General features: G+C 46.5%; 1 protein-coding gene across 1 annotated transcript in view; it reads right to left on the bottom strand.

Annotated features, from left to right (window-relative positions):
• Positions 1–8375: 8375 nt before the first annotated feature.
• The window catches only part of ANTXR1 (ANTXR cell adhesion molecule 1), a 184732-nt gene continuing 165189 nt past the window's right edge, over positions 8376–27918 (bottom strand). The window contains exon 18 of the mRNA XM_075601304.1: positions 8376–11190. Within this exon, the coding sequence (XP_075457419.1) occupies positions 10876–11190 (315 nt within the window). The 3' untranslated portion in view covers positions 8376–10875. The remainder of the gene's footprint in view (positions 11191–27918) is intronic.

Below are 27918 nucleotides of genomic sequence, written 5' to 3'. Positions count from 1 at the left end.
CCTGTGTATCCCAGTGCATGTTACTGTTGTTGCTTTTATTTTTATGCTATAAAGGTTGTGTTCGCGTTACTTTTTGCGCTCTCCTTTCTTTTTCTTCTGCTGTTGATGTTCTCTGCAGAGGACGGGTTATTTTATTCAGGGGCAGCAATTTACAACCTTGACACCCATCTACGGACTTTGTATGGGCTTTTTTGGTTTTGGCATTTGCCATCACTTCATACTGACTCAGCCTTTCGGTAAGGTGCTACCTAATTCACTTGTGGAATTTCTGTAGTCAATCGTTGCCTTTTGACATCAACAGTTATTATTCATCATCTGTGCAGCCTGTTGGTGATATAGTGTTTGCTGCTATGAGAGATACCTACTGCAAGATGCTCTTTTTTTTTTTTGGTGTTTGTGTGTATTTCTTAAAGCCAGAAACATGCCATTCTAGTAGTAATTTAAAGGTCTTCAGACTGGCGTTGGCTTAGAACATTTTGGTGTCTTTGATTGTCCATGTTTTGCAGTATTTGAGAGCCATGGTGGGTTTTTCATTAACCTGTGTTTTTTGGTGTCGATCGGGGCACTATTGCGCAGAAACTCCCATTAACAATATAATTGCAGCCGGCTGGAAGTTGCGTCAAATTCTGCTATTTGTTGCCAGGGTAGGTCTCTACCTCACTAACACGGTACACATCCTTTCTTCCCCCCCCCCATCTCTCACTCAACGACTTTTGGGCCTGCCTGCACCCCCACCTCCCTCAACAACCCGGGCCCAGGGGAGAGCTGCTGGCGGCCCTGCCTACCTGTAGTTGGGGTTACATAGTTACATAGTAGATGAGGTTGAAAAAAGGCATTGTCCATAAAGTTCAACATATGCTAAGTTTAGACATACTTTATCCTATATCTATACTTACAGTATATTGATCCAGAGGAAGGCAAACACAAAACCCCAGAGACATATCATCCAATGATATCTCATAAGGGGAAAAATAAATTCCATCCCGAGTCCAAGAATTGACAAATCAGATTACTCCCAGGATCAACATCCTTCCCATGTTTACTTATTTGGTATATCCCTGTATACCATTTCTTTCAAAAAGATGTCCAACTTTTTTTTTTAAGATATCCATTGTATCTGCCATCACAGTCTCAATTGGTAATGAATTTCACATTTTAACTGCCCTTGCTGTAAAGAGCCCTTGCCTTTGTTGCTGGTGAAATCTCCTTTCCTCCAACCTTAAGGGATGTCCCGAGTCCTTAGTACTGCCCTTGGGATGAATAGTTCTTTTGAAAGCTCCTTGTATTGTCCCTGAATATATTTGTATATAGTTATTATATCCCCTTAGATGACTCTTTTCTAAGCTAAATAAATCTAATTTAGCTAGCCTCTCCTTATAAATCAGATTATCCATCCCCTTTATTAATTTGGTGATTTATCTCTGCACTTTTTCTAGTTCCAAAATGTATTTTCTAAGGAGTGTTGCCCAAAATTGTGCTCCATGTTCAAGGTGTGGTCTTACGAACACTTTATAAAGGGGCATAATTATGTTTACTTCCCTTCCATCCATTGCCCGTTTAATGCAAGATAAGATCTTGTTTGCCTTTGCAGCTACTGCATGACTTTAGGCATTATTGCGAAGCCTGCTGTCTACAAGCACTTCTAAATCCTTCTCCATCAAGGATTCCCCTAATTTATCCCCATTTAATTTGTAACTCACCTGTTCATTCTTGTTTCCCAAATGCATAACCTTACATGTATTTGTATTAAACCTCATCTGCCATTTACCTGCCCAAGTTTCCAGTCTCTCCAAGTCCTTCTGGTGAGAAATTACATCCTGCTCTGATTCTACTTCCTTACACAATTTAGTTTCAGGAAAGACTGAGACTTTGCTCTCTCTAAAATATTTATTTATTTCTCCACTCTGGTCTTCAGACACCACAAATAGATGTAATGACAGAATACAGCCCTAGATGTGGCTGCTTGAATGCTTCTGACATTAATTTATCATTAGAGAAAGTGTTACATGGCTGCGTATTTCCTGTATTGCAACTCTGTCCCTGCAACCTTTAAGTAGAGATGGACAGACTGTCACAATGCGTTCTGTGGAATGTCCTGGGCTTTCCATTCAAAATCTGTTTTGCGGTGTAAAATCTGTTGACGGGATTGTTCCAGTTTCAATCCAGGCGGATTCATCTAAAACCGCCATTGGATACAATCCGCTGAGTGGATTGCGGCATCCGCAGATTGGATTATCGGTGCTAAATAAAGATCCAGAAAAGACTAATCGTCCTTTTTGATACTGATTTGCGGCAATCTGCGGATCAACAAAAAAGGTCGATCCGAGGCAGACCCAAATCCGCAAAGAAAATTTGCCAATCTCTACCCTTTAGGCAGTTATATGCTGACATTTAAAACACTGTGCCACAAGTGGGCTGCCAGCGTTCCACCCCACGGGTGGATAAATGCTTCAGAAGCATAACTGTGTAGTGGAACTAGAAAATCTCTCTACATATACAAAAAAAAATATTAGAAGAGCCCTCTGTTTACCAGTGAATTAGCCGATTTCCCCAACCCTTTCATCGCAAGTGGCTAAAGGGGTTTCAATACGTTTCCACACCAGCTCATCTCTACACGGCTGTAATGAGGCACAGCAGCAGTTTGTGTATGTTGGCATCCCTCATCTTTGCTGATAGGTTTCAGGAGAGTATTATACATATATATATATATATATATATATATATATATATATATATATAAACGGGTAGTCCCCCACCAAATCGCAAATAGGGTCTCCTAGGGGAAATGCTACTCTGGTTACAAGGCATAATAGTGTGGCGCACCTGCTGGCTTACAGGACTCCTGAGTCTCCCGCTTGATGGTATTATGGGGAAGGTCAGGACAGGCTTCTGGGGACATACCCAGTACGTATTCACGGTGACAGTGCCTCCATCTATTGCAGGCCCCAGGATATGGGGTGGAGTCCCTGGAATAGAACGTCCCACTCAGGGATGAGAGATTCCAGTCCCACAACCGCTTCTTTATAAATCAGGAACACTTTATTTCCTCTGCAGCACACTGTACAGCATACACAGTCACAGCAGTACTTCTCAGGATAACCCTGGCCTTTCACTCCCAGTCAGGGAGTAGGCCTAGCTCTTCCACTACCCCCTATCAGAGTAGTGGGAACAGTCTACCAGCCTCTCCCAGGGAGAGGGCCTCAAGCCTGCCAGGTCCCTGACAGCTCGGTTAGGTCAGACTCAGCTCCTCTCAGGGTAGGAGCAACTGACTCAATACAGGAAATGCAGATCATTAAGATAGATACAACAAGAGCCCGCCCCTGTCCCGTATTGGACACAGGCCTGACTGCACTGCTTTCTCTGTCTCACTGATCTGCAGTGAGTGGGGAGAACCCATCTTAACTCCTGGCAAACCTGCCCTTACCAGGGATTATTGCACAGAAGGAGGACATAATAATAGCCCAAACCTACCAGGGCTATACTCTCCCTCTGGTGGAATCCAATGGTCCCCACTTGGACCTAAATTTGCGGGTCCATCCTGCAGGTGAACAACCTATACAAAACAAAATAACATGACATATTATTCACCACAATACAGTGTTATTACATTTGCAGGTTATACCCCCTCCTTAGATGGTGACACAAAAGAACTAGGATTACTCCCAACGTGGAGAATCCGCTACTAACAGTAATACCTGGGATCAGGTTCCTTTACTACCCTCAGGATATGTATTCACTTGTACTAGCTATACCCTTTTAGGGTGGCCTGCGCACAGCATGGTCCACTGGGTTTGGAGCAGAAGTACCATAACACTCTGGGTGGCATACTGGACACCTACAATCATCCCATAATTTAGACATGGGTGCTAATGGTCGGAGAGGATCATGCCCATACACTTTCTCAAGGCATCTCCTGGAGATGTAAGGCACCCTTTCTTCATTATACCAATTCTCTAGGGAGCTATGAGTATCCCAATTTTCCTTGACTGATCTTTCCTCATCATCAAAACTATATCCCCTATCCTCATCAGTGGAACCCATTTCAAACTCAATTCCCCCCTCTACTGAGTGGTGAAAATAAAGCAATGACTTTTGGTGATTTCTGACAACTCTGTCAGACACTGGAGGCACATAGGGTTTTACCCGAGCAACAGGCACAATATGAACAACATCATTACCCAAATCCCCAGAGTCCTGAACCAAACCCACCCAGTCCTTGTAATCAGTGAATGGCTTGGGGACCACCTGTTCACCCAGTGACCCGTGGTGACTGTATCTGGAATCCGAACCAGATGGGACAGGGGCAATGGCAGGGGTAATGGGGCCAGAGACTGGGGCATAGGAAGCAACAGTGTCCGGGGCAAAGTCCTTGGCTTCAGCTAGGCCACGGCCTATCACAGGGGACGTTGGCTGCTTGGACGCAGCCACGACAGACCAGCGTTTCCCTCGGTCTACCACCCTGTAATGTAGTGGTCCATTTCTCGCCTGGAGAGGGCGCTACTCACCGGAGCGGTCGCAGCACAGTCCCAGTCCGCTCCGGAGGTCGCGTTGTAAGTGACGTCATCCTCTCGCGAGGTCGCGTCATCTTGTGTCAGGTCCCGCACAGGAAGTACGTCATCCTCAGGACGGGGTACCGGGAACTCGACTCTGTCCTTCATGCGGAAGTAGGCGCTGAGATGGGCCTCCTCTCCGGACTCCTCCGCCGCAGCCTTGGTTGGGGCCTCTTCTAAGGCCTCCTCCCTCGGCGCCCATTCCACATCACAGGTAAGTGGCTCTCTTCTTGCAGCACTGCTGTAGGGGTCTGCCGGTAGGCGCATCACCCCCGCTGAACTGCTATCACGTTCGTCGTCCGACGAGGCAGGTAGGGACATCTCCACAGGGGAATGACATTGGGGCCCCTCGCAATCACTGACAGCAATCGGCACGAAGCGGTCCCGCTTCTGTGCCACCAGCGATCGCGATCCCCATCCTCCCTGGGCAGTCACTGTCTCTTCCTTGGGTTCCACCATCGTGAGTTCCGCCTCTGGTACCGGGGTGCACGGACCCCATGGAACGTTTGTTGGGGCACACGGGCCCTCCGCATGGGTAGCATCGACATGGCCCACATCGCATAGCATAACCGATGGGTCATCGGGCTTTGCTGACACCAGAGGATCGTCTCTGGCCTCGTCAGGTTCGATCACCTCACCCGGTAGCATTTGGGTTGCGGTCTCTGGAACTGGCTCGGGCCTTGTCTCAGTCATCGGGGCTTGGTACACCCCAATGGTAGGCATTAGCGGGCTAGACACAAGATGGCTTGCCCCATTGACAAAGAAAATAGTTCCCCAAACAAGGTCTTCTCCCAGGCATGCACAGTCAGGGCCCAAACACCGCAAGCTGGTGATCCCGTCAGTGAGTACATCCAGGAAACCTTCTGGCAGCGAGTAATAGGCAAAGTCCATATCGCCTGCTCTTACTTTATGTATACACGGGCACAAAAGAAAGGGGTAACTCACTCCTCTGGCCCGCCATGTTCCATCAGTCTGAGGTTGCGGCAGCTCGCATCCAGCTCCTCCTTCAGTTTGGGTAAAGCTCTGGGATTGTCTCTCATTGTGCCCCCTCCCTCTGGTGGAGATTAGAGGAGGGGCACTCGGTAGTAAGGCGTGACTCTGGCTTTCACTGTGACCCCTCCCTCTGGTGTAGATTAGAGGAGGGTCACTGGATGTTACCTCATGACGTGGACTCTTCTCTGAGCCAGTCACAGGGCAGGGGGCCACAGCTCCTGCTTTCGCGCCACTTCCTGCACATAGGCGGGGCTCTAGCTTTCGCGCCAGACCCGGCCAAATCTCTGCAAATACTCTGCTCACAGTCTTTTTGCACGCAGCACGTGCGCCATCCAGACTCGGCGGGAACCGCCATTTTAGCTTCTTCGCACCGCACGGTGCACTATCGCATATAGCAGCCGCCATCTTAGGTGAACCCACAATTTTCACTGTAGCGCAGCCCTCACTGTTTGGCAGGGAACTCGCTCTCTTGTGAACACTGCAATACATGTAGCCTCTGGCAAGTGGTAAACTCGGCATACCCCAGGCTAGGCAAAACTCTTTCTGTAGTATACTGCACACGATGACAATCCAGTACACGTGCTCTGCGGTTCATAGTCTGGCTACTGGCTAGTAGTACTCTGGTCTCTTCCCTGTGCAGTACTCGTGTGTCTCCCCCTCTTGGCTGCCAGTATCGTGGATCCTATCCAGGGGTACCTCTTAACTGCGTTAACCAGGCCACCCCCTAGGCATCCTGACTACCCGCCTCAGGTTTGACTAGAATAGCAATAGCCTTGTCTCCGGACCTATTCACCCTTTAGGGCAGTCTAGGGCGTGCTTTGCGAGGTTTTTCGTTCTCCTGACTACCCCTAGACTTCCCCCTTTCAGCAGCACTTGTTCTGGAAGCATACTTTCAATCTTTCTGTTCTGCGTCGCTGAAAGCCTGTCCTGATTATCTCAGCAGTGCCTCCAATTGTAATGGATATTCCCCCACCCAATCGCAAATAGGGTCTCCTAGGGGAAATGCTACCCTGGTTACAAGGCATAATAGTGTGGCGCACCTGCTGGCTTACAGGACTCCTGTGTCTCCCGCTTGATGGTATTATGGGGAAGGTCAGGACAGGCTTCTGGGGACATACCCAGTACGTACTCACGGTGACAGTGCCTCCATCTATTGCAGGCCCCAGGATATGGGGTGGAATCCCTGGAATAGAACGTCCCACTCAGGGATGAGAGATTCCAGTCTCACAACCGCTTCTTTATAAATCAGGAACACTTTATTTCCTCTGCAGCACACTGTACAGCATACACAGTCACAGCAGTACTTCTCAGGATAACCCTGGCCTTTCACTCCCAGTCAGGGCCCTGGAAGCAGGCCTAGCTCTTCCACTACCCCCTATCAGAGTAGTGGGAACAGTTTACCAGCCTCTCCCAGGGGGAGGGCCTCAAGCCTGCCAGGTCCCTGACAGCTTGGTTAGGTAAGACTCAGCTCCTCTCAGGGTAGGAGCAACTGACTCAATACAGGAAATGCAGGGGCCAGGGAAATAGTAATTTTGCCCAAGGTCACAAATATATCTGACCATGAGCGTTTTTACAGCTACTTTAGGATACGCAAGTTAAACTTACCACTGGAAAAATATGGCTGCCAGCATCGTCATGCCAACAAGCAAATAAATGAGGGGAACTTTAAAATAACACTAAACCTTCCCTCATTCAATGCTTTTTAATCTCTCAGACAGGAGATGATGTTACGACTTTCTATCGCGTTTTCCGTGTAGTCTCATTATATATTTTTGAAGGAACTGGCTAGAGATCTAAAAATAATTCAAATGAAATATATCTGGTGCAGCTAATATGTTTGTGAATATTTAAATTTTTGAGAAGTTATTCTTTGCTTTTATTAATATAAAAAGAGTCCCAGATCCTGATAAAATAAGTGACACCTAACTCCTATTAAGCCTTGTGCAAACCACATCCCATATTGCTTGCTGACACGGGCAGGGCAAAATACTATAGGCCAGGGGTGGCCAACTCCTCCTCAAGAATCCCCCAACAGGTCAGGTTTTCAGGATATCCCTGCTTCAGCACAGGTGGCTGCCTTTCACTGAGCCACCGATAGAGCCACCTGTGCTGAAGCAGGGATATCCTGAAAACCTCACCTTTTGGGGGGTCTTGAGCACTGGAGTTGAGAACCCCTGCTCTAAACATAGCTTCAAACATCTAACCCACATCCTCTTGCCAATAGAAGAATCCTACTGGTGAGGACTGTCCTGGTGTTGGTTATATGTAGGGTCCCAGGAGCACAGACATATTTTGAAGGTATTTTTACGTTTTATTTTTTTTTCACCTGCCAAAATTAAAAATCCACTTTCATTTTCCAGGCCTCTGTGAATAACGAATCTACGTGAAATAATAATCCGCTTTGTTGAATGGTAGAAGAAAAACAACATTTATTTATTTTTTCAATGTGTTCCTACCACATCAAGATAAAACCGCATATTAGGACCCCGAGATTGTGAGCTTATCTAAAGAAAGTATTCCGCCTGAATTACACCGAACTGGATCCACATACAGTACAGCTTTCACATGCTCTTGGGAAGCTGAACAATCAAACGTTATAGAGTTAAGAGTTTATGTCAGTGTCACAGAGATGTCACCTCCAGGGAGATTTAGGGATTATAGACCCTCCCCCCAAAATGGGATGTTATACACAGCATTTATTTTTGCAGTTGGTCCTATTTATCCCGTCCCTGGTTGTAAACCCCCAAAATGTTAATATTTTGGTGCGTGTAAAACAGATGTTCGTCAATACGGGGAAAAAATAATAAAAATAAAACACAGTACGTGATTAGATTCCAGTAATAGCTATACACATTTATGACAATACAATATGACAAGCACAGCTTGGTACAATGACATGCCAAAAAATATCAGTGGCTTTAAAATAACTTACTGTTTTCAAATATCTGCTGCCCATAGAGATTGAAAATGGTTTCGTTTTATGTATGGCACGCGAGCAGCAGAAAACAATATGTACATCAGTATAACTGAGATATAGGAAAAACCTGTAGGATGCATTACATTTTTAATACAATGGAGATACATTTCAAAATGCTAGAAAACAATAGGTTTGCTCCAAATTGAAGATGCAGTTCCTATTGTCCTACTAAATGTGGATGGGTTATATAGCGCAGGCATCTCTTGTTATAGTGTACTGGTTATTCCAAGTATCTGCCATGATATCGTTGAGCAGTAGAAATAAATGATGATAAGCCTACAAGCCTGACAGCTGTTTCATATTGTGATTTCTTTCCCCAGCATGTACAGATGTGAAATCATCTCTCACAGTTTATCACGGATTTGATAAACATGGGACCTGTCAGAATATTTAACCATTCCCACTTCATTGGAGATCAAAGGGCGTTGTTATTTTAAACACATTTTGCGTATTTGCATCTACAGCTGTCGCAGATTTTATTGCTCCTACTGATAACACAAAATATTGCATTGTAACACAGAAGATCACTGTTTCCGTAAAGGGAGCAATATCCCGGGCTACATCTGCATATGGTTAATAGGCCCATCGCCTTTTCTCATCCATACCTGGGGTACTCTCTTATCAGGACTGTTACTCACTTGCCTTTTAATGAACCCCATCACTGCCAGAGGGGACAGAAAACCATTATATAGCCTGAATGTTGATATTCCACATTTTATAATTGCCTTAATTCCCCAGTTGTGATCCTAATAACGCACAGCACTGTGACATCAGCCAGTACTTTCTGTGGCAAAATGCTGTCTTTAGGAGTGATTGTAAACGGCAACCGTAGAGTATGCCAACAAAATTGCGTGTACGTTATTGCTCCCACTGGCGTGTTGCAGCGAGACGCACACTTTGTGCCAGCAAGAACAGGCGCTATTTAAAAGGATTAGCCGTGCATGAAAAAGGGGTGGGTCTACCGCACTATGTTACCAGCTGGCAATAACAGCTATGGCTTCTGCAACTTGGATTCCACCTGTACAATTTCATATCCGTTTTACAAAGGAATGCCGTCTGTACTGAAGCATTTACCTACACAGGCAATTTTTTCTATACATGTTAATTTGGTAGAGTTATGCACAAGAGATAAAACAAGAAATTAACCTAAATTATGTGAGTTACTGTATTAATGTTATCCAGTGCCCCATATAACAGACTATGATAGGTAATATGCTACTGTATATTATAGCTACTTTAAAAGACAATGCAAGTGTATACGTTTCTGGATACCATTTATTCCACTTCCATGTGTCTTAACCCCTTTGCTGCCAGAGGGGCCAATGACGCATTGCGAAGCCTAAATGTTAAACTTAATCTATGATCGTAGAATCTGCAGTAGCAGTTTGTGAAGCAAAGGTCCAGCCTTGTGCTGTTATAAAACACCAGGTCCCATGAAGCCGTCCATGAAGATTGGGTGCCTCCCCAATTCCATCACCAAAAGTCCAATTGAAGGCACATTGCAGAAGTCCTCTTCATTCTTGGTTTCTCAACCTACTTGACGTTCCATTTTCATCAAAGCAACGTACAAATCCAGATTACAAAGCCATTCCGTCAACCCAAGAGGAACGGGTGTGTACTTCTTTTCTGAAACTTCTTAGAAATCTTAGTCATTCAAAGGCATGAAAAGACATAAGGTTAAGCCATTTAATTTTTTTGTGGGCTAATGGTAAGAGAAGTTATTTTCTGAACTCCCTTTAAACCATGCGGTTGACCATTCCATCCCCCAAATTTCCGCTGGCCTGAAAGTTGCGATCCTACACCAGGAGATCACAATTTTTGTCCCTGTCTATCATTTGACTTGGTTCCTTTTCATTTAGATACCTACCATACTCATTTTTCTCATCAGTAAATTAAAAAATATGGGACCTGATAATTAAAATCAACCAATAATTCCATGGGCCGCCACCAAAGTTTTCATGACCCAACAGCGGTCACTAGGCCATTTAATCCATTTCAGTTTGGGAGTAGTTGCTCCTAATTCCATGATTGATTGAAGAGCAGATGATTTGTTGGTCAGCCTTGCATAACCTGTCATGAGCGAGGTCAACCAAATCCATCAACTATCTCCATGGCTGATCAAACACAAAGAGATATCTATAAAGCAACCCGCGGGAGTTGGTCCAATGAAGTGCTGGAAAATCCATGGCTCAGTCCTGTTGAATCTCGCTGGTGTAAATGGGGTTAGGAAAATGGTTTTGGTCTAATGTGACTCTGTCCAAATGCTGAACTCCGAGTCCAGCCAAAAGACAAGATGAAGTACTTCTGAAAAGCATCCCAACTAATACGAGACATAGAAGGGAGGATTCACGATCCTTAGATGGAAGGGCGAGGTGGGGGTCTGCTGGGAGGCGGAGCTCTGTTAGGAGGTGGAGCTAGGGGAGGAGGGGGAAGTGAGCTGGTTGGAGATGGTGTAGGGGGTGGAGAGGGGACTGGTTGGGAGGGTGTGTTTGGTGGGGGTGGAAGGAGGATGGATTGAGCTGGTGGGTTTGGTTGGGGTGGGGGAGTGTAGATTGGGCTATGGGGAGGGGTATAGATTGAGCTGGATGGAGGTGACTCATAAGGGGCGTTATTTAGAGGGTATCTCGGGGGCATCGCTTTCTTCTCCCTGGTGAAATTAATACAACGACCCTGGAAGAACAAAGGAAATATTCGTTATTTTAAAGAAATATTTAACAGATTTATCACATTTAATTCTTTATTCATTAATCACTTCATAAATCAAATTAATACATGACTTTTGAACCGCTTAGCAATATCCAATGTCTTATCCCTTTCATTGCCAGGGTTGCCTAACCCCCATTATTACACATTTTGAAAAACAAGTCGTATCATATTGAGATGGATTCTTAATCCCTTTTCTGGAATTAGGAGGAGATGTTTTCTTTGTGTTTCTCTCAATCAATATAAATGTCTCAGAAAATATATAAATAAACGCAGCATTTAAATAATTAAGTATATTATTAAATAAAGTATTACATTGAGTTATTCATTATTAAATTAAAAAAAAAATACCAATCTCAGTCGATATACTGAATGTTATTTTATTCATCTGTATTCTAGGAAAGTTTTTTTTTTTTAATTAACGTCTTTGCTGCTGAAATGACTTCCAGTCCCCTCGGGCAGTGAAGGGGTTACCAGTCGGAAAGCCTGCCTTTATAGCTCCACTTACTGCCAGCGATGACATACATTCCCTGACACACTTAAACCAGCTGCTGGAGCAGAGAGGCTCAGCGGAGCCGAAATAAATTGCAGTGAGATTTGAAAGTATGTGAAATATATGGCAGATCCCTTGGCTGCGTATAGTATGGAAACCTGATTGTCAGCTTAAGTTCATGCAAGGATATTAACTCCAGCAGTAACACACTGCAGAAATTATTACAGATCTCAAGCTGCCAATTACTATTGAATGTACAAAGCCCTTATGATGCAGTTCCACTTCTACTGTCTGCAAAAAATGAATTTGTGGGTAGTCTACATGTCCTCACTCCCCCAAACTTTGCAAGGCATTGCTGAGCGCTCCGGCAGCACAGGGAAACACATTTCAGATACCGGCTTACACCAAGGACATTTTTACCAGGAAATAAGAAGCATGATCTGCTATTCACTAGGGAAATGATCACATTACGTATGTGTGCAGCCAGCAGCAAACTGAGAAAAGAAATGATTTTAATGCCTGAAGCGTTCTGACTGTTCAATATTAAGGTTCATTAGAGCACCAAGAGAGTACAGGCCCACGGAACCCCACACAGAAAGTGGGGGATCTGAGTGAGTGACAGGAGGGAGATGTCTACATTCAATGTTCTTCAAAACGTTGTACCCTTGCCTAGCCCGAAAAATATTCGGCTCGATGTATCAAAGGCAACATTTGGCTCATGGTTATTTTTTTGTCGCAACATGCACTGAAATATCCCTGCGCCAGGCAGGGGCTATGTATTCCTCTTAGTTGTGCCATTTTTGGGTATGTCTGTGTCTGTCTGCTATGAGATGAGGGATTTATGTTGTGGGAGGAGTTAGGGCGGAGTCACATTTGCATATTGCAGGCCTATATATTAAGGCCGGGGTGCTCAACTTCAGTCCTAAAGCCCCCCCCCCCCCCCCCAACAGGTCAGGTTTTCAAGATATCCCAGCTTCAGCAGAGGTGTCTCAATCTGAGGCTCAGTCGAATACACCTGTGCTGAGACACCTGTGCTGAAGCAGGGACTGATTGAGCCCCCTGTACTGAAGCAGGGATATCCCAAAAACCTGACCTGTTGGGGGGTTTAGGGAGGGGGGGTTGAGGACTGGAGTTGAGCACCCCTGTATTAAGAAATACGTTACTTCTCTTACTGGTTCTCTTTCACCTTAAAGGTGGTGTAGCCAGATACCCTCCGGTCTCGGTGCGCTCCCGGTTTCCCCCCTTCTTTCCCTTAGTGTAACGCAGTGCAAATAGAGTTGCCGGAGGTTCTCGCCCCAGGGCGCCGCCATGTTAGGTGTACGAGCGCAGAGTCAGGGCATGCGCACAAGCGGCAAAGGCCGGGAAGAGCCCTGGAAGGTTGCGCATGAGTGGGGCAAGGTCGCGGCGACAATTAGAATTGCGCAGGCGCAGTGCCCTATGCGCACGCGGTCGCAATGTTAATCAGGCAGCTCAAGGACTACAACTCCCATGATGCTCAGGGAGGAAGCTGCCTGGTGACTTACGAGAGCCAATAGGATGGCTAGATTGCTTCTGGAGGAAGGAAAGACTATTGCCTGCTGGGACAGGAAGTGCCAGTGAAGACCAGGAGCCTGAAGTTGCAGGTTGGTCCACGGAGCAGTGCTCCAGGGACTAGGCCAGAGGTCAATCCCCCAGGGATTCCCTGTATATGTGTTCTGAGTGCTTGCTATAGGGAAGGCCTTAATGAAGGGACCCTTTCATATAGCATTACAGAGAGATTTGCTGCAAGACATTGCATGAGAGCCAGTGCAGCCTGAGTGCTGAAACAGATGCCGATTCCTTAAAGAGACAGTCAGTCAAGGATCATCCGGCTGGAGATCCCTCCCCTGGGGAGACAGACAGTGGATTCATCCCTGCCCAGAGCAGCACGGTGCGCCGTGGGATCACTGTGCGGTGTTGCTGAGTCCCAAGGATTTTCCTGATCAGGAGCAGTGATCAGGGAGGTAGTATAACAAGTGCACCAACGGGCCCCAACACAGGGAAGCGCTGTCCCTCACATTCACACTAACTTTCTAGCTGGTGGACACTAAGAGGTTAAGTGCCCTGGCACCCAGGTACACCAAGTACTAGGTGATATCAAGATTGACACTAAGCACACACTCAGTTTCATATGCATGATGATGAAATGCTGTGTATGCAGAGTAATGCTATGTTGGTTATATGCTAAGGGTTCTTATTATTCCGGTCAGTAAATACTGTTTATCCAATCACGTGTGGTATTGTATATGTGGGTTCTGATAAGGGCACACTCCCACCTCGTTGGGATCCCTCATCAGTGGAGGCGCTGCACTGAGTGTAAGTACACCCCAGGCTCCCAGTGGCGGAGGCTCAGGCCTCAGGTTATCCTAACAGGTGAAAGCAGCACCAGTAGTACAGTACTACAGGGGTACACCCGCTACATTTGGAGGCGCTGCTGAGATTCAGACCTGGGGTGCCTAATAAAATTGTGTATAATTATCCAAATTGTTCATCATGTTCTCTCCGTCCAGTCCGGAGGTTCACACCTGGGCCTTCAAGGTCAGAGAACCACCCAATCATGTCATAGCTGTAGGGAACGTTCCAGCCTTAGTGCCTGAGAGTGACGTACGAGACTCATTAGGGAAACTCCTGGGTCTTGACACTTTGAGAGGATGGGAATATGACCCCACTTATAAATGGAGTACCCTGCTATTCACGGCAGGGCGGGAAATATGCCGGGAAACTGCTCCCCAGACCTTACAAGCCCCTGAGGCCCCACCCGAGGGCAATCCGTTAGTATTCTCAGACCTACCCAAAATCAGAGAGGTATTTACCTCCCCAAGCTCTCCAACCAGTGATCCGGTCTCCGACGGGCCCTCTACCAGTGACTGGCAGGCGATGACACCCATCTCAAATACCCCTGCCAGTACTTCCCGTCCACCCCGAGTGACCTTTTCTCCAAGTGCATTAGAGGGAGCCACTAGCTGGGCCGGAAGCCAACCCCAGTCCCCTGTCCCTGATAGGCTATCGACAAGTCTCCCGCCAATCCCTACTGCTAATCCCGGGATTTATAGTGGCCTCATCAATGGAGGGTTTCTGGTGAATATGACTGTGCCCCAATTTATGGAAACAATAACTCTCGCCTCTCAATCTCAAAATTACAGGAAGCTAAAGCCCTTTTCTGGGACTCTACCGACGCCTACAGGAGAAGGTTTTGAAACATGGAGGGAACATACCATCCATATATTAAGCGAATGGTCGTGCCCAGAGTCGGTCAAGCGGCAAAGACTAGTGGAGAGTCTCCGACCCTCAGCTGCGCAGCTGGTCCGAATGCATCGTGAAGTAGAAGGAGATGTGACGGCTTATGAGTTGTTAGAAATGCTCACCCAGTCCTATGCGTATGAAGACGATGAGGATGAGTTGATGGCAAAATACAAGGCTCTCCGACAAAAGGAAGGAGAAGACTTGTCCGTGTTCGTCAATAAGCTCCAGCTGTCCTTAGGGAATCTCCTGTCAAAGAAAATTGTGGTGGCTGCTGAAGTGGACCAGCATTGATTCAAGCAGCTATTGAAAGGTTCGTTGCCTAGTCACCCTATAGCTATAGTGATGCGGGCAGCCCGGATCACTGCAACACCACCTAGCTACATGGAATTAATGCGGCATATCCGGAGGCATGAGGTGCAGCTGCATTTTCACAACCCCAAGAAGGGAAAAGATGACGCAAAGAGGATGCCAAGGAAGCACAAATACCCAAAGGAAAACGGAACAAGAAGGAGAAAGATACGGATGCTACTGAAGTACCCAGGTCGCCACCAAGATCTCACATGGACTTACGCTGTTACAACTGTGGTGAACTAGGACATATCGCAAGGGTCTGCCCAAGCCCTGGAAAACCCCATACAGAAGCTAAGTCCTACACGGTACAGGTACAGCAGTCATTTACTTCTTTCCGGCACTACCCGAGGATGTGGACGAAGAATCTGGCAAGCCTCCCCAGAAACGACTCCCCAAACAGATGCCTATTATCGAGTAGGGCCCACCGCTATCATAAGAGTCGTCGTAGTGCGATCTATTCTTCAACACTGTTGGACACTGGGCCACAGGTGACCATCATCTATCGTCCCTTCTATGACCAGCACCTCACTCATCTCCCGTTACAGTCAGCTGAAAAGATGAAGCTATGGGGACTGAGTAAAGATGATTACCCCATAGACGGAATAGTGGCAGTCAAGTTGGATATCTTGCAATTGAACACTAACAAGTCACACCGTATGATGGTGGAAGCTGCCCGGAGGCTCGAGAGCATCCCAGTGCCCCCATCATATTGGGCACGAACGCGATATAGTGAGCTCAGTGATTCGTTCCTTCCTGCAAGAAGCCGTGAGCTACCATTGTCCTCCCTGAACATCACCCCTGGCCTACGGGAAGAATGCTATAGAGTGGCATACAAAGAAGAGTATGGTGAGATCTTTAATCTGGAGCGAGGGTTATTGGAGATTCCACCAGGGGGAGTGAGGCGTGTGATGGCGCTGGTTCATTACCTCCGTCGGCATGAAAATGACAAGTACTTTTCGCTAGAGACTCTTCCTGAGTCTGAGCTTCAGTGGGGCTATCGAATGATACCTGTAGTATGGGAGTGGACATCTAATGTTCCCAGGAAGATTACCGTGTCCATTCAGAACATGTCTCTACATACAGTGCTGATTGAAGAAGGACAAAGTCAAGGTTGAATTTATCCTGTGGTGCCTGTGGACGACACAGTGACCGTACACACTGCCTGCGTGGGAGGAGAGACCGAAGCACTACAATTCGACTTCGGAGATTCCCCTCTGGAGGAAGAATGGAAAGAGAGATTACGTGCTCAGTTGAGAGAGAGACGGGAAGGGTTCTCTACTAGTGAGATGGACGTGGGATGTAGCAGAAGCGCTCAGCACACGATTCGTCTGAATGATGACACTCCGTTTAGGGAAAGGTCTTGCCGTATAGCTCCCCAAGACATGGAGGATGTGCAAGGGGTTCTGAATGAGATGGAGACCACCGGTATAGTGACCGAATCTAGAAGTCCCTATGTCTCGCCGATTGTGGTGATGCGGAAGAAAAATGGGTCTGTCCGATTATGTGTGGACTACAGAACATTGAACAGACATACGGTGCCTGACCAATACACACTACCACGCATAGAAGAGATCCTCAGTTCATTATCCGGAAGTCAGAGGTTTAGTGTGTTGGATCTTCGATCTGGATATTACCAGGTTCCCATGAGTCTGGCTGACCAAGAAAAGACGGCGTTCGTCTGTCCTTTGGGCTTCTATCAGTTCACCCGGATGCCCCAAGGTATCTGCGGTGCTCCAGCCACCTTCCAACGGCTTATGGAGAAGACGATTGGAGACGTGTCCTCGTGAGTGTCTGGTCTACTTAGACGACATAATTGTATTCGGAACCAATCTCGAAGAACATGAGACTCGGCTGATGAAAGTGCTGGATCAATTAGGTCAAGAAGTATTGAAGCTCTCCTTAGACAAGTGCCGTTTCTGTCGGACATCGGTCACTTATGTGGGCCATATAGTATCTGCGGATGGAGTGGCCACTGACCCGGCTAAGGTAGAGGCGGTGATGAATTGGCCGAGACCTGAGAATGTGATGGAGCTGAGGTCCTCTCTCGGGTTTTGCGGGTACTACCGGCGGTTTGTGGATGGATACTCCAAGAAGGCGGCTGTGCTGAACAACTTGCTGAAGGTCTACCCAGAAGGACCCAAGCAGAAGAAGACCACTCCGAGAACACCCTTCGGGGATCAGTGGACATCTGCCTGTGAAGAAGTGTTTAAAGGGCTGAAGAAGAGTCTGACTGAGGCTCCCGTTTTAGCTTATGCTGACCCGGAGAAGCCTTACATTCTGCACGTGGATGCCAACCTCAACGGATTGGGAGCAGTGCTACACCAGAAGTACCCAACTGGACTTCGTCCTGTGGCCTATGCAAGTAAAAGTTTGACTCCTAGTGAAAAGAACTATCCCGTCCACAAATTGGAGTTTCTTGCCCTCAAATGGGCCATATCTGAAAAACTACATGACTACCTCTACGGGGTTACCTTTGAAGTCCGAACGGACAACAATCCGCTGACCTATGTACAAACCACTGCTTAATTAGATGCGACTGGTCATAGATGGTTGGCCACCCTCGCCAATTACCAGTTCTCCCTGAAATATAAGCCAGGACCTCTCAATATAGGAGCTGATGCTCTATCTAGAAGATCGGGGCTAAGTGAGACATCCGATGATGGGCCTTGGGAAGAAATCCCGGGACCAGGGATGAGAGCCATGTGTTCCACTGCTGCTATTGTAAACGAACGAGTCGCATTCTCCGAGCTGAGAGTCGCGGATTCTTTAGGGTGTCGACCTCAAGCCCTCCCAGAAGCTTACTGTCACCCCGATGGCATGGGCCTAACCCAAAATGTTATCTTCACTTGGAAAGAACTGGTAATAGCACAGACACGTGATCCTGCGGCTAAGGCTGTCCGAGAGGCTCTACACAAAACTGATTCTTCCCTAGTGAAACAGGCTCCTCCCGATGATGTAAGCATCCTCATGTGAGAATGGGACAAGTTTGAGATGGATAACAGACTACTCTATAGGGTTGTTCAATTCCACAATCATCCTGACCGTCGACAACTTTTTCTACCCCGGCAAATGCAACGCCCCGTTTTAAGATCACTACATGATGATCATGGACATTAGAGGGTGGATAAGACTCTGGGTTTAGTGCGAGACCGTTTTTTCTGGCCAAGAATGAGGGAGTAAGTTGAACAACACTGCCGGAAATGTTTACGGTGCATTCATAGGAAGACACTTCCCACTCGTGCTGCCCCAATGGGCCATCTCAAGAGCTCCGGGCCTATGGATGTAGTATGTATGGACTTTCTGTGTATAGAGCCAGACTCAAAGGGTATAGGGAATGTGCTAGTAGTGACAGATCATTACACTCGATACGCGCAAGCCTTTCCCACGAAAGATCAGAAAGCTACCACTGTGGCTAAAGTGCTATGGGAGTAGTATTTCGTACATTATGGTCTGCCCAACAGGATGCATTCAGACCAGGGGCGAGATTTTGAGAGCAAGCTGATCAAAGAGTTGCTAACAATGTTGAATATCCAGAAATCAAGAACTACCCCTTACCATCCCAAGGGAGATGCGCTCCCTGAAAGGTTTAATCGGACATTGCTGGATATGCTAGGTACCCTGAAAGATTCCCAAAAAGGAGAATGGAGCAGACATGTGGAGGCCTTGGTGCATGCATACAATTGCACCAGGCACAAGTCCACAGGGTACACGCCATACTTCATGATGTTTAGAAGAGAAGCCCGATTGCCGATCGACATCCGCCTGTGGGTATCTACCGATGGGGTACCCAACATGGCTCATTATCGATATGTGAAGAGACTCCAGGATAGTCTGCACCGTGCCTATCAGTTAGCCGAAAGAGCTACCGCTAAACTGAACGCCAATAACAAAAGGAGGTACGACCACAAAGTACGATATCGAGAGCTCCAGCCGGGAGATGCAGTTCTCCTACGCAACTCAAGGATTCTTGGCAAGCACAAGCTAGCTGATTGCTGGAGAGAGGGACTTCTTCAAGTAGAGTCCCAAATGCCGGGCCTCCCTGTCTATCGCATACGTGACGCGAATGGCAGGGTAAATGTCTGGCACCGAAACCACTTGTTACCTATCCCACAACTGGGAGAGCGAGATCCAGAAACAGACAGTAGTAAACGACAGTGAGCCGGAAGAGTCTACCGAGAATTCAGGGTCCACAGATGAAACGATTCAAGATCCTTTGGAGGGAACATCCAACAGAGATTGGTGGGCACCTCCCGAAGAGCAACGGGTAATGGGCCTGTGATTCCGGCACCATCATCAGGAAATTCACCAAGTAACCAACCATTAGATCCTAACAGTCCGAGTTTTGTGCCACAGAGAGACTTTTCCCATACTGGTTCACCCTCTGATAGAGTCCAGGCCCCAAGCCTACGATGATTTCTCCCAAAATGAAGAAATGGAGACTGAGACTCGCAGGAGCCAGTGAGTGAGACGCCCTCCCACTAGAGTGGCTTACGATTCACTAGGGGCACCCCACTATGAGTCTCAGCAGCAAGCTAAAGCCAAGCTAGCCTCTGTGATCAATATGTGTGTTGAGATGTACAATCTTGTTTAAAGTGATCGTTAGTTGTACCCTGAAACCTCCATTTTTATTATATAACGTTGTATACCTGTTTTGGTTCAAGCGGGGTGGTTGATGTTTTCACCAGGGGGAGGACGTAGCCAGGTACCCTCCGGTCTCTCTGCGCTCCCGGTTTCCCCCCTGCTTACCCTTAGTGTAACGCTGGGCATATAGAGTTGCCGGTGGTTCTCGCCCTAGGGCGCCGTCATGTTAGGTGTGCGCGCGCACGAGCGCAGAGTCAGGGCATGCGCAGAAGCGGCAAAGGCTGGGAAGAGCCCTAGAAGGTTGCGCATGAGTGGGGCAAGGTCGCGGCGACCATTAGAATTGCGCAGGAGCAGTGCCCTATGCGCACACGGTCGCAATGTTAATCAGGCAGCTCAAGGACTTCAACTCCCATGATGCTCAGGGAGGAAGCTGCCTGGTGACTTACGAGAGCCAATTAGATGGCTGGATTGCTTCTGGAGGAAGGAAAGACTATTGCCTGCTGGGACAGGAAGTGCCAGTGAAGATCAGGAGCCTGAAGTTGCAGGTTGGTCCATGTAGCAGTGCTCCAGGGACTAGGCCAGAGGTCAATCCCCCAGGGCCCAGGTGGTTCCCTGAGTCACTGTATATGTGTTCTGAGTGCTTGCTATAGGGAAGGCCTACAGAGAGATTTGCTGCAAGACATTGCATGAGAGCCAGTGCAGCCTGAGTGCTGAAATAGACGCTGATTCCTTAAAGAGACAGTCAGTCAAGGATCATCCGGCTGGAGATCCCTCCCTGGGGAGACAGACAGTGGATTCATCCCTGCCCAGAGCAGCACAGTGCGGTGTTGCTGAGTCCCAAGGATTTTCCTGATCAGGAGCAGTGATCAGGGAGGTAGTATAACAAGTGCACCAATGGGCCCCAACACAGGGAAGCGCTGTCCCTCACATTCACACTAACTTTCTAGCTGGTGGACACTAAGAGGTTAAGTGCCCCGGCACCCAGGTACACCAAGTACTAGGTGATATCAAGATTGACACTAAGCACACACTCAGTTTCATATGCATGATGATGTAATGCTGTGTATGCAGAGTAATGCTATGTTGGTTATATGCTAAGGGTTCTCATTATTCCGGTCAGTAAATACTGTTTATCCAATCACGTTTGGTATTGTATATGTGGGTTCTGATAAGGGCACACTCCCACCTCGTTGGGATCCCTCATCAGTCGAGGCGCTGCACCGAGTGTAAGTACACCCCAGGCTCCCAGTAGCGGAGGCTCAGGCCTCAGGTTATCCTAACAGGTGAAAGCAGCACCAGTAGTACAGTACCACAGGGGTACACCCGCTACAGTGGCATACATTGTTTTCTTCCACGCAGAATACTAGGGCAGCGTGCACCACATTTTACAACAGTAGAAATAGACTTAATAAATATGTCATGTTCAGACAGAAAAAATACGTGAATTTCTTCAAGCGAATGCACCAGCGCAGAAACTTTCTTGATGCATAGACTCCAAATTCCAAATGAATGAATCAAACAAAGATGTGACTTCAATATAAGTAGGTGGTATATATATATCGTGTGATATGAAGGCGATTCCTGGATGGTGGAATGAAGCTAAACCCTTCCATGTTCCAGGAATAGCAAAAAAATTAAGATACCCTAATGGTTGAATACAGTGGTTCTCAGCCTTTTTCATGGGCACCCTTGCTCATCAGATCACATGCAACCCTTCTTGTTTACACGCCTCACACTCGCCCTCCTCACACGCACTAACCCACCACTCGCCCTTATTCTCAACACGCTCCACATTCAACCATTCCCCCTTGTCACGGAGCATACTCCCCTTTCTAACATAGCACTCTTATCACCTTTCACTATCACACACTCCACATTGATGATGGGTAGGCTGGGATCTGTCTTTCTCCTCTCTCTGTGCCAGGCTGAGAGAGGAGAGCAAGTGGAGTCGGATCACAGCCTCTCTCCAGACAGCATGGAGCGCGCCAGCTGGGCACACGGCAGAGTGTTTCCCCCAGTGGCCGTGGCACACTGGACAGAAGGTAGTGGCACCCTCGGGTACCACCAGCCCTTTGAACTTGCTTTCAATTTCATTTAACTTTTATGTCAAATGTAATTTGGGGGGGATCCAGGAACCCAAAATCTTAAACTATTTAGTTTTTTTTAGTTGACAAATGTTTTAAATCAGCATTTTATGTCTAGCATAGATATAGCTCTTACAGTTGTAATGATCTTGGACCCCTGCAGATAAGTTGCATGTTGTGATACCTTTTAATGAAGCTGCAGCATGATCTAATAGTCTCATAGGCTTTCTAAACCTCACAGTTCTCTTCTTCATCTGTACCGATTATAAATAATGCATTGAATGCAGAAAGATGCCTGTGAGGTATGCAAAAACTCCATGCATTATTGCATCAACCAAGAGTCTCTACTGTTGGTCTATTAACCGTTATCACAACCTACAATGAATCTTGGAAACTACAGATATACAGCGTGTCAGGTCTGGCAAACATCTGCCCCAGGACTGATGACTTTTAATATTGATTTGTGTTATTTGTATTAACCAGCTTTAAAATAACTAAAAAGCTAAACCCGTCACCATAATTCTTCTCCTCCCCCACCCCCCTCCCCAACAAAGCGGTGCACCTGTTTGCTTTGAATTCCAAGAATATATCTGTGACCAATAAACTACTCATTTCTACCCAAATAAAAATCACATTAAATATTTGACTAGTAATATAGTTGAGTTTGGCAGATGCCCTTAGTTTGGTTTCACTGGACCATACTGCAGCTGCTCATAAAATTTGACTTTTTCCCCTGAAAGCTATATTATGGAGTCTGTGCTGAGGCTGCTTTTGTTAAGAAGCAGGATTTCCTTTTTAATGGGGCAAAATAGAGATTTAGCAGATTCTCATTGACAGTGTACTCTTTGGGGTGTACTTTCTGCTTTGACAAAAGTCACTGTCATTTACAGGTAGCAACGTGTGCCTGATGTATTCTAAGAATAAGAAATATATTTATTTGAAGAGTTCAATGTCATATTAAAGTATTTTACACAGACATAGATATCACTAATTCAGCAACACCTCTCTTTTTTTTGGCCTCATCCCCCTGGACGGACGCCCAGAAAAACAGGAACTCGCTAAGGATGGGCATCAACAAAAATATTCTGGTGAGTTTTAGTTTCGCCAGTTTTCGGAGGTATTGTAAAGCCTTTGGACCTAGACGCCAACACACACAGTTATTACAATGAAATTAGATGCAGCTTCAAAGCTCGTCTGGCAGACTTAGCATCAAATATTTAACGTTTCTTTGGGAATCGAAGAAAATGTAATGAATGTAATGTCCGGAATGTCATTCATATCCAGCAGTGCAGCAGGAAATTCATTTGATAGCATCCATACCATTATTTGTCATTTGCATCTAGTTTGTTTTTGAATGAAAACCATGTAAATAAAAATCCTTTTTTTTTTTGTTTTGTTACTATTTTTGTTCTTCAATTTATTGTAAAGCCTCTTGTGCCCATTTAGTAAATACATGGTAATGTTTTAAACATTAATACACCAGAATAAAAACCCAGACAATACCCTATCTGCCACTGCGACAATTGTTTAGTAATTGAGTATGTTTTATAGCTTTTAAAATTGAAGTTTTGAAAATGTACTTCATATCTTGGCTTAAACTGCTGGATATTGGAATTACTTTGCAGTTGATGCTTTTTAGCAGATAAACCTTGTGGCCTAAATTTGAAAATATAACGGAGAGGAGAAGAGAAACATCTGTGAACAAAACTGTTCCTTTCTGTGAAATAGGCTAATTGGCATATGCAAAGTATATTGAAATTATCCAAATTAGGATATTTCCGATGGGATCTCAGGCATGTTCAGGGCCACTGAAAGATTTCCGGGGGCCCAGGACTAGAGTTTTGACTGCCCCCCACCCCCTTTCACACCTAGCTCTCCCCCTCCTCTATTCATACCTCTCCCCATGTATTCCTCTCCCCCCTCTGTCTCGCACTCTTCCCCTCTTTTTCTCAGTCGCTCTCCCACATCACTCCCCATCTCCCTCCCCTCTTGCTTCCTTACTCCCTCTCTTACACCCCCTCTCTCCTGTCACACTATCCCCCTCTCCGATAGTATTGCAGGGAGAAACCATAAGATGTGGGGTGTTACTGTGGGATGTAAACCTGTTGTGGGCACTTGCAATGTTGCTAAAAACACTATAGTAGATAAGGTCCAGGAATTCCTAGCTAGTGATGGGGCTATGATAGAAGAGTTCCGAAATTAAATGTACCCTGAAATATCCACGTCCTCTATGGGACATGCCCCAGATTCATCCGAGGCCCTTGTCACACCCATGGAACAGTTAATGGAGAAATCCATGCACTACGTGGGATGGGAGGGGGAACAATGACTATAGGAGACTGAGTCCTCTCAGGCGTAAGTCCGACTCCCAAGAGTGAGGACAACTTTGAAAGTTGGGTAGAGCAGGCTATGCAGATGGTGCAGGAATGGGGGGGGGAGGGCTCAGATCAAGACAAGAAGGTTTGGATTGCGGAAAGCCTAAAGGGCCCCGCATTAGCAATAGTAAGAGCCGTTAGGGAAGGAAATGCAGGTAGCATCCAAAGCGAATACCTGCGGGCGTTGGAAAATACATTTGGCACCACTGAAAGTGGGGAAGAATTGTATTCTAGATTCCGGGGAATGTACTAGCATGAGGGTAAGAAATTATCTGAGTTCCTGCACAGACTGGAGGTGGCTTTTCTGAAGATCGTGAGGAATAAGGGTATCAACCCTGATCAGGTGAATCGCGCCCAAGTGGAGCAATTGATCTGGGGGGTACTAACCGGAGATGTAATGACCCTCTAACTGCAACTCCAACAGTGGGAAGAGTCTCCCCCAAAGTTTTTAGAGCTACCATGAGAGATATGGCATGAGGAAGAACAAATGGCGCTCCACCTGGTGGCAGGGTGGTCCACTAAGAGCGTAGCAGCAACTAATCAATGGGGGTCAGGAGATAGCCCACCGAGGAAGGATCAACGCCGTGGAGAATTTTAGATTAAAAAAAAAATGGAGGGACTGATTTCTGTTATAGATATAGGGAAGAAGGACATTGCCAGAAAAGAGAGAATCTACCTCAAGTTGTGAAGCAGCTCATCCACTCTCGTACTGCTTCGGGAAATAACATCAGGACCCAGTGAATGAGCATACAGGGCCCTGGGTGCAGAAAGGCTCTGTCTGAACGGCACCAGCAAGAGATCATCCTACCTCCCATTTACCCCGGTAACTACTGGGGCCATAAGCACAAGTGAAGGTGAAGATTGAGGGACAAGTATGCAACGTCTTTTTATATAGTGGATCACAGTTCTCCATTATTTTTAAACCCTGGTATGATCAGATCCTAAAACATCTGCCGTTGCAACCGCTGGAGAGCTTGGTTGTTTGGGGCCTCAGTGACGGCAGCTACCCTTATCTAGGGTACGTAGTGGTGAAGCTCGAGTTTCCAATGAAAATAAATGGAGTAGAAGGACCGTAGATGGTGGTGGCCTCATATGCCCTGAAGTCCGCAGCAAGGATGAAACTGGAGCCATAATGGAAACAAATTATAATATTTTTAGACAACTAGCAAAATGGTGCCAGACAATCGGGAAATCGATTGTGGATGGACATTGACCATCCATCCCTTGTGTTTGAAGGCATACCAGTGAATGGAGAAAAAAAGACAATGCTCAGAGTGAGGGACCCTTGGGGGAGGTCACGTGGGCCAGATCCCACCATGTGCAAGTTCTCCCCAACAGCGTACAGAGGATCAATGGAAAAGTGACACTCCGGCGAAATATAGAAGGGACCACTAAAAAGATAGTTCAACCAATGGAGGGATACCCTGATGGGCTATTGGTAAAGACCGGTGTTCTTTACATACAGATGGGGAAAATGAACACACTAGGCGTAGAAGTAAGAAACGTGACTGCCCATGATGTATAGATACAAAACTGCGTGGTGGTGGCTCACCTGTATAGTGCCGAGGTGATGGACCCCGCATGGACGATAAACTCCAATGGGGATAGATTCTAGCCTGATGAAGGTACTAGATCGGCTAAGCGAGAGCGGATAAAAATTTTCACTGGGCAAGTATCAGTTCTGCTGGACGTCTGTCATGTATGTGGGGCATATTGTGTCTGAAAAAGGAGTGGCTACTAACCCCTCTAACTTAGAGGCCATACTGGCCTAGACCCAAACAACTGACAGAATTGGGAATCTTTCTGGGGTTCTGTGGATATTACAGATGGTTCGTGAATAATTTCTCGGCTATTGTACAGACGTTGAAGCAATTAACGAACGGTTACCCGCCACCCAAAGGATGCAGTACGGCTGTTGGAGCCACCACTCAAGACTATTTAAAAATGAACGAGCCATTTGGTGACAGGTGGACTTCTAAGTGCAAAGAGACTTTCTAAGCCATAAAGGCCTGCCTCACTAATGCGCATGCATTAGCGTTTGCTGATCCACAAAAACCCTATGTGCTTCATGTTGACACCAACCTAGAGGGGTTAGGAGCAGTACTGTATCAAGAGCCCCCTGAGGGGCTGAGACATGTGGCATTCACAAGTAAGGGGTTGGCACCTTCAGAGAGAAACTACTCAGTGCACAAACTCAAATTCTTGGTGTTGAAATGGGCAATAGTGGACAAGCTGCACGACTATCTGTATTGTATTGTATTGCACACATTGGGTAAGCCAATTGACATGCCAAGAATGATCACAACAGCAAATCTAAACAGAGTGGCTTACAGTCTAGGGATATCCCCCACTGCCATACACCTGGTATACCCTCACCCTGCAGAGTTAACTTTGGAGGGGTCACCTCGGTTAAACCGGCGGGATCTAGCACAAGCCGAACAGACAGACCTCGGTTTGAAGGAAGTATGGTCAGCTTTGATGAACCAGAAATTGGTCAGGATGGGAATCGGAATGCACCTTTAAAGTGGACTCCTCTTAAAACAATGGCCTAATCTGGGGATCAAGAGCGGGGTGATGTTCAGAGTCGCAAAGAAGTCACAACACAACATAACTAAGCAATTGGTACTTCCTTACAAGTATAGGCAGGTGGTACTCCATTCTCTACATCACAATCATGGCTACCAGGGCACGGAAAAGATGTTGGGATTAGTGAAAGACCAAATCTATTGGCCCTGAAAGGCTCAGGATGTCGAATATTGCAAGAACTGTGGCAGTGTGTGCTTAGAAAGACTTTGCCTGACAAATATAACCAACAATGGACCACTGGATTTGGTCTACATGGGTTTCCTGTCCTTAGAGTCAGACAGAAAAAATACCAGTAATATCCTAATGGTCACAGACCACTTCACCCGGTAACCTCAAGCATGCCCAACAAAGGATCAACGAGCTACTACTGTCGCCAAGGTGCTGTGGGACAAGTACTTTGTCTATTATGGATTGCCAGCTAGGATACATTCCAATCTTGGGCAGGATTTTGAAAGCCACCTCATCAAGGAACTACTGTGCCTCTGTGGTAAAAAAAAAAAAATCACTAACAATGCCTTACCACCCACAGGGGGATCCTATTGAACATGTTCATCACATTAAATACTGAAGGGAAGAAACGATGGAGCCAGCATGTGCACTACCTGGTACATGCACCTGGTACCTGCACCCGGAATTACTCTACAGGGTATTCGCCCTACTACTTGATGTTTGGACGGGAAGCCTGATTACTCATCGATCTGTGTTTTGGAGTGGCAGCAGATGGCACATTCCTGACAACGTACATGCAGTATGTACAGAGACTAAAGGAACAGTTGCAAGAAGCGTACAGACTGGCCACTACTGCTGCCGTAGGGCAGTCAGGGAAATAAAATTCATTATGATAGAAGAGTACATGGGCAAGTGCTACAAGTGCATGACAGAGTACTCATCTGAAACCTGGGCATACCTGGTAAACACAAAATAGCGAATCTCTGGAAACCAAAGCCTAAGGCCAAATACCCGC

Source organism: Ascaphus truei, chromosome 5 (assembly GCF_040206685.1).
Source record: "Ascaphus truei isolate aAscTru1 chromosome 5, aAscTru1.hap1, whole genome shotgun sequence".
NCBI lineage: Eukaryota > Metazoa > Chordata > Amphibia > Anura > Ascaphidae > Ascaphus > Ascaphus truei.
The sequence above is the reverse complement of the archived record's forward strand: the minus strand, read 5'-3'. Positions and strand labels throughout refer to the sequence as shown.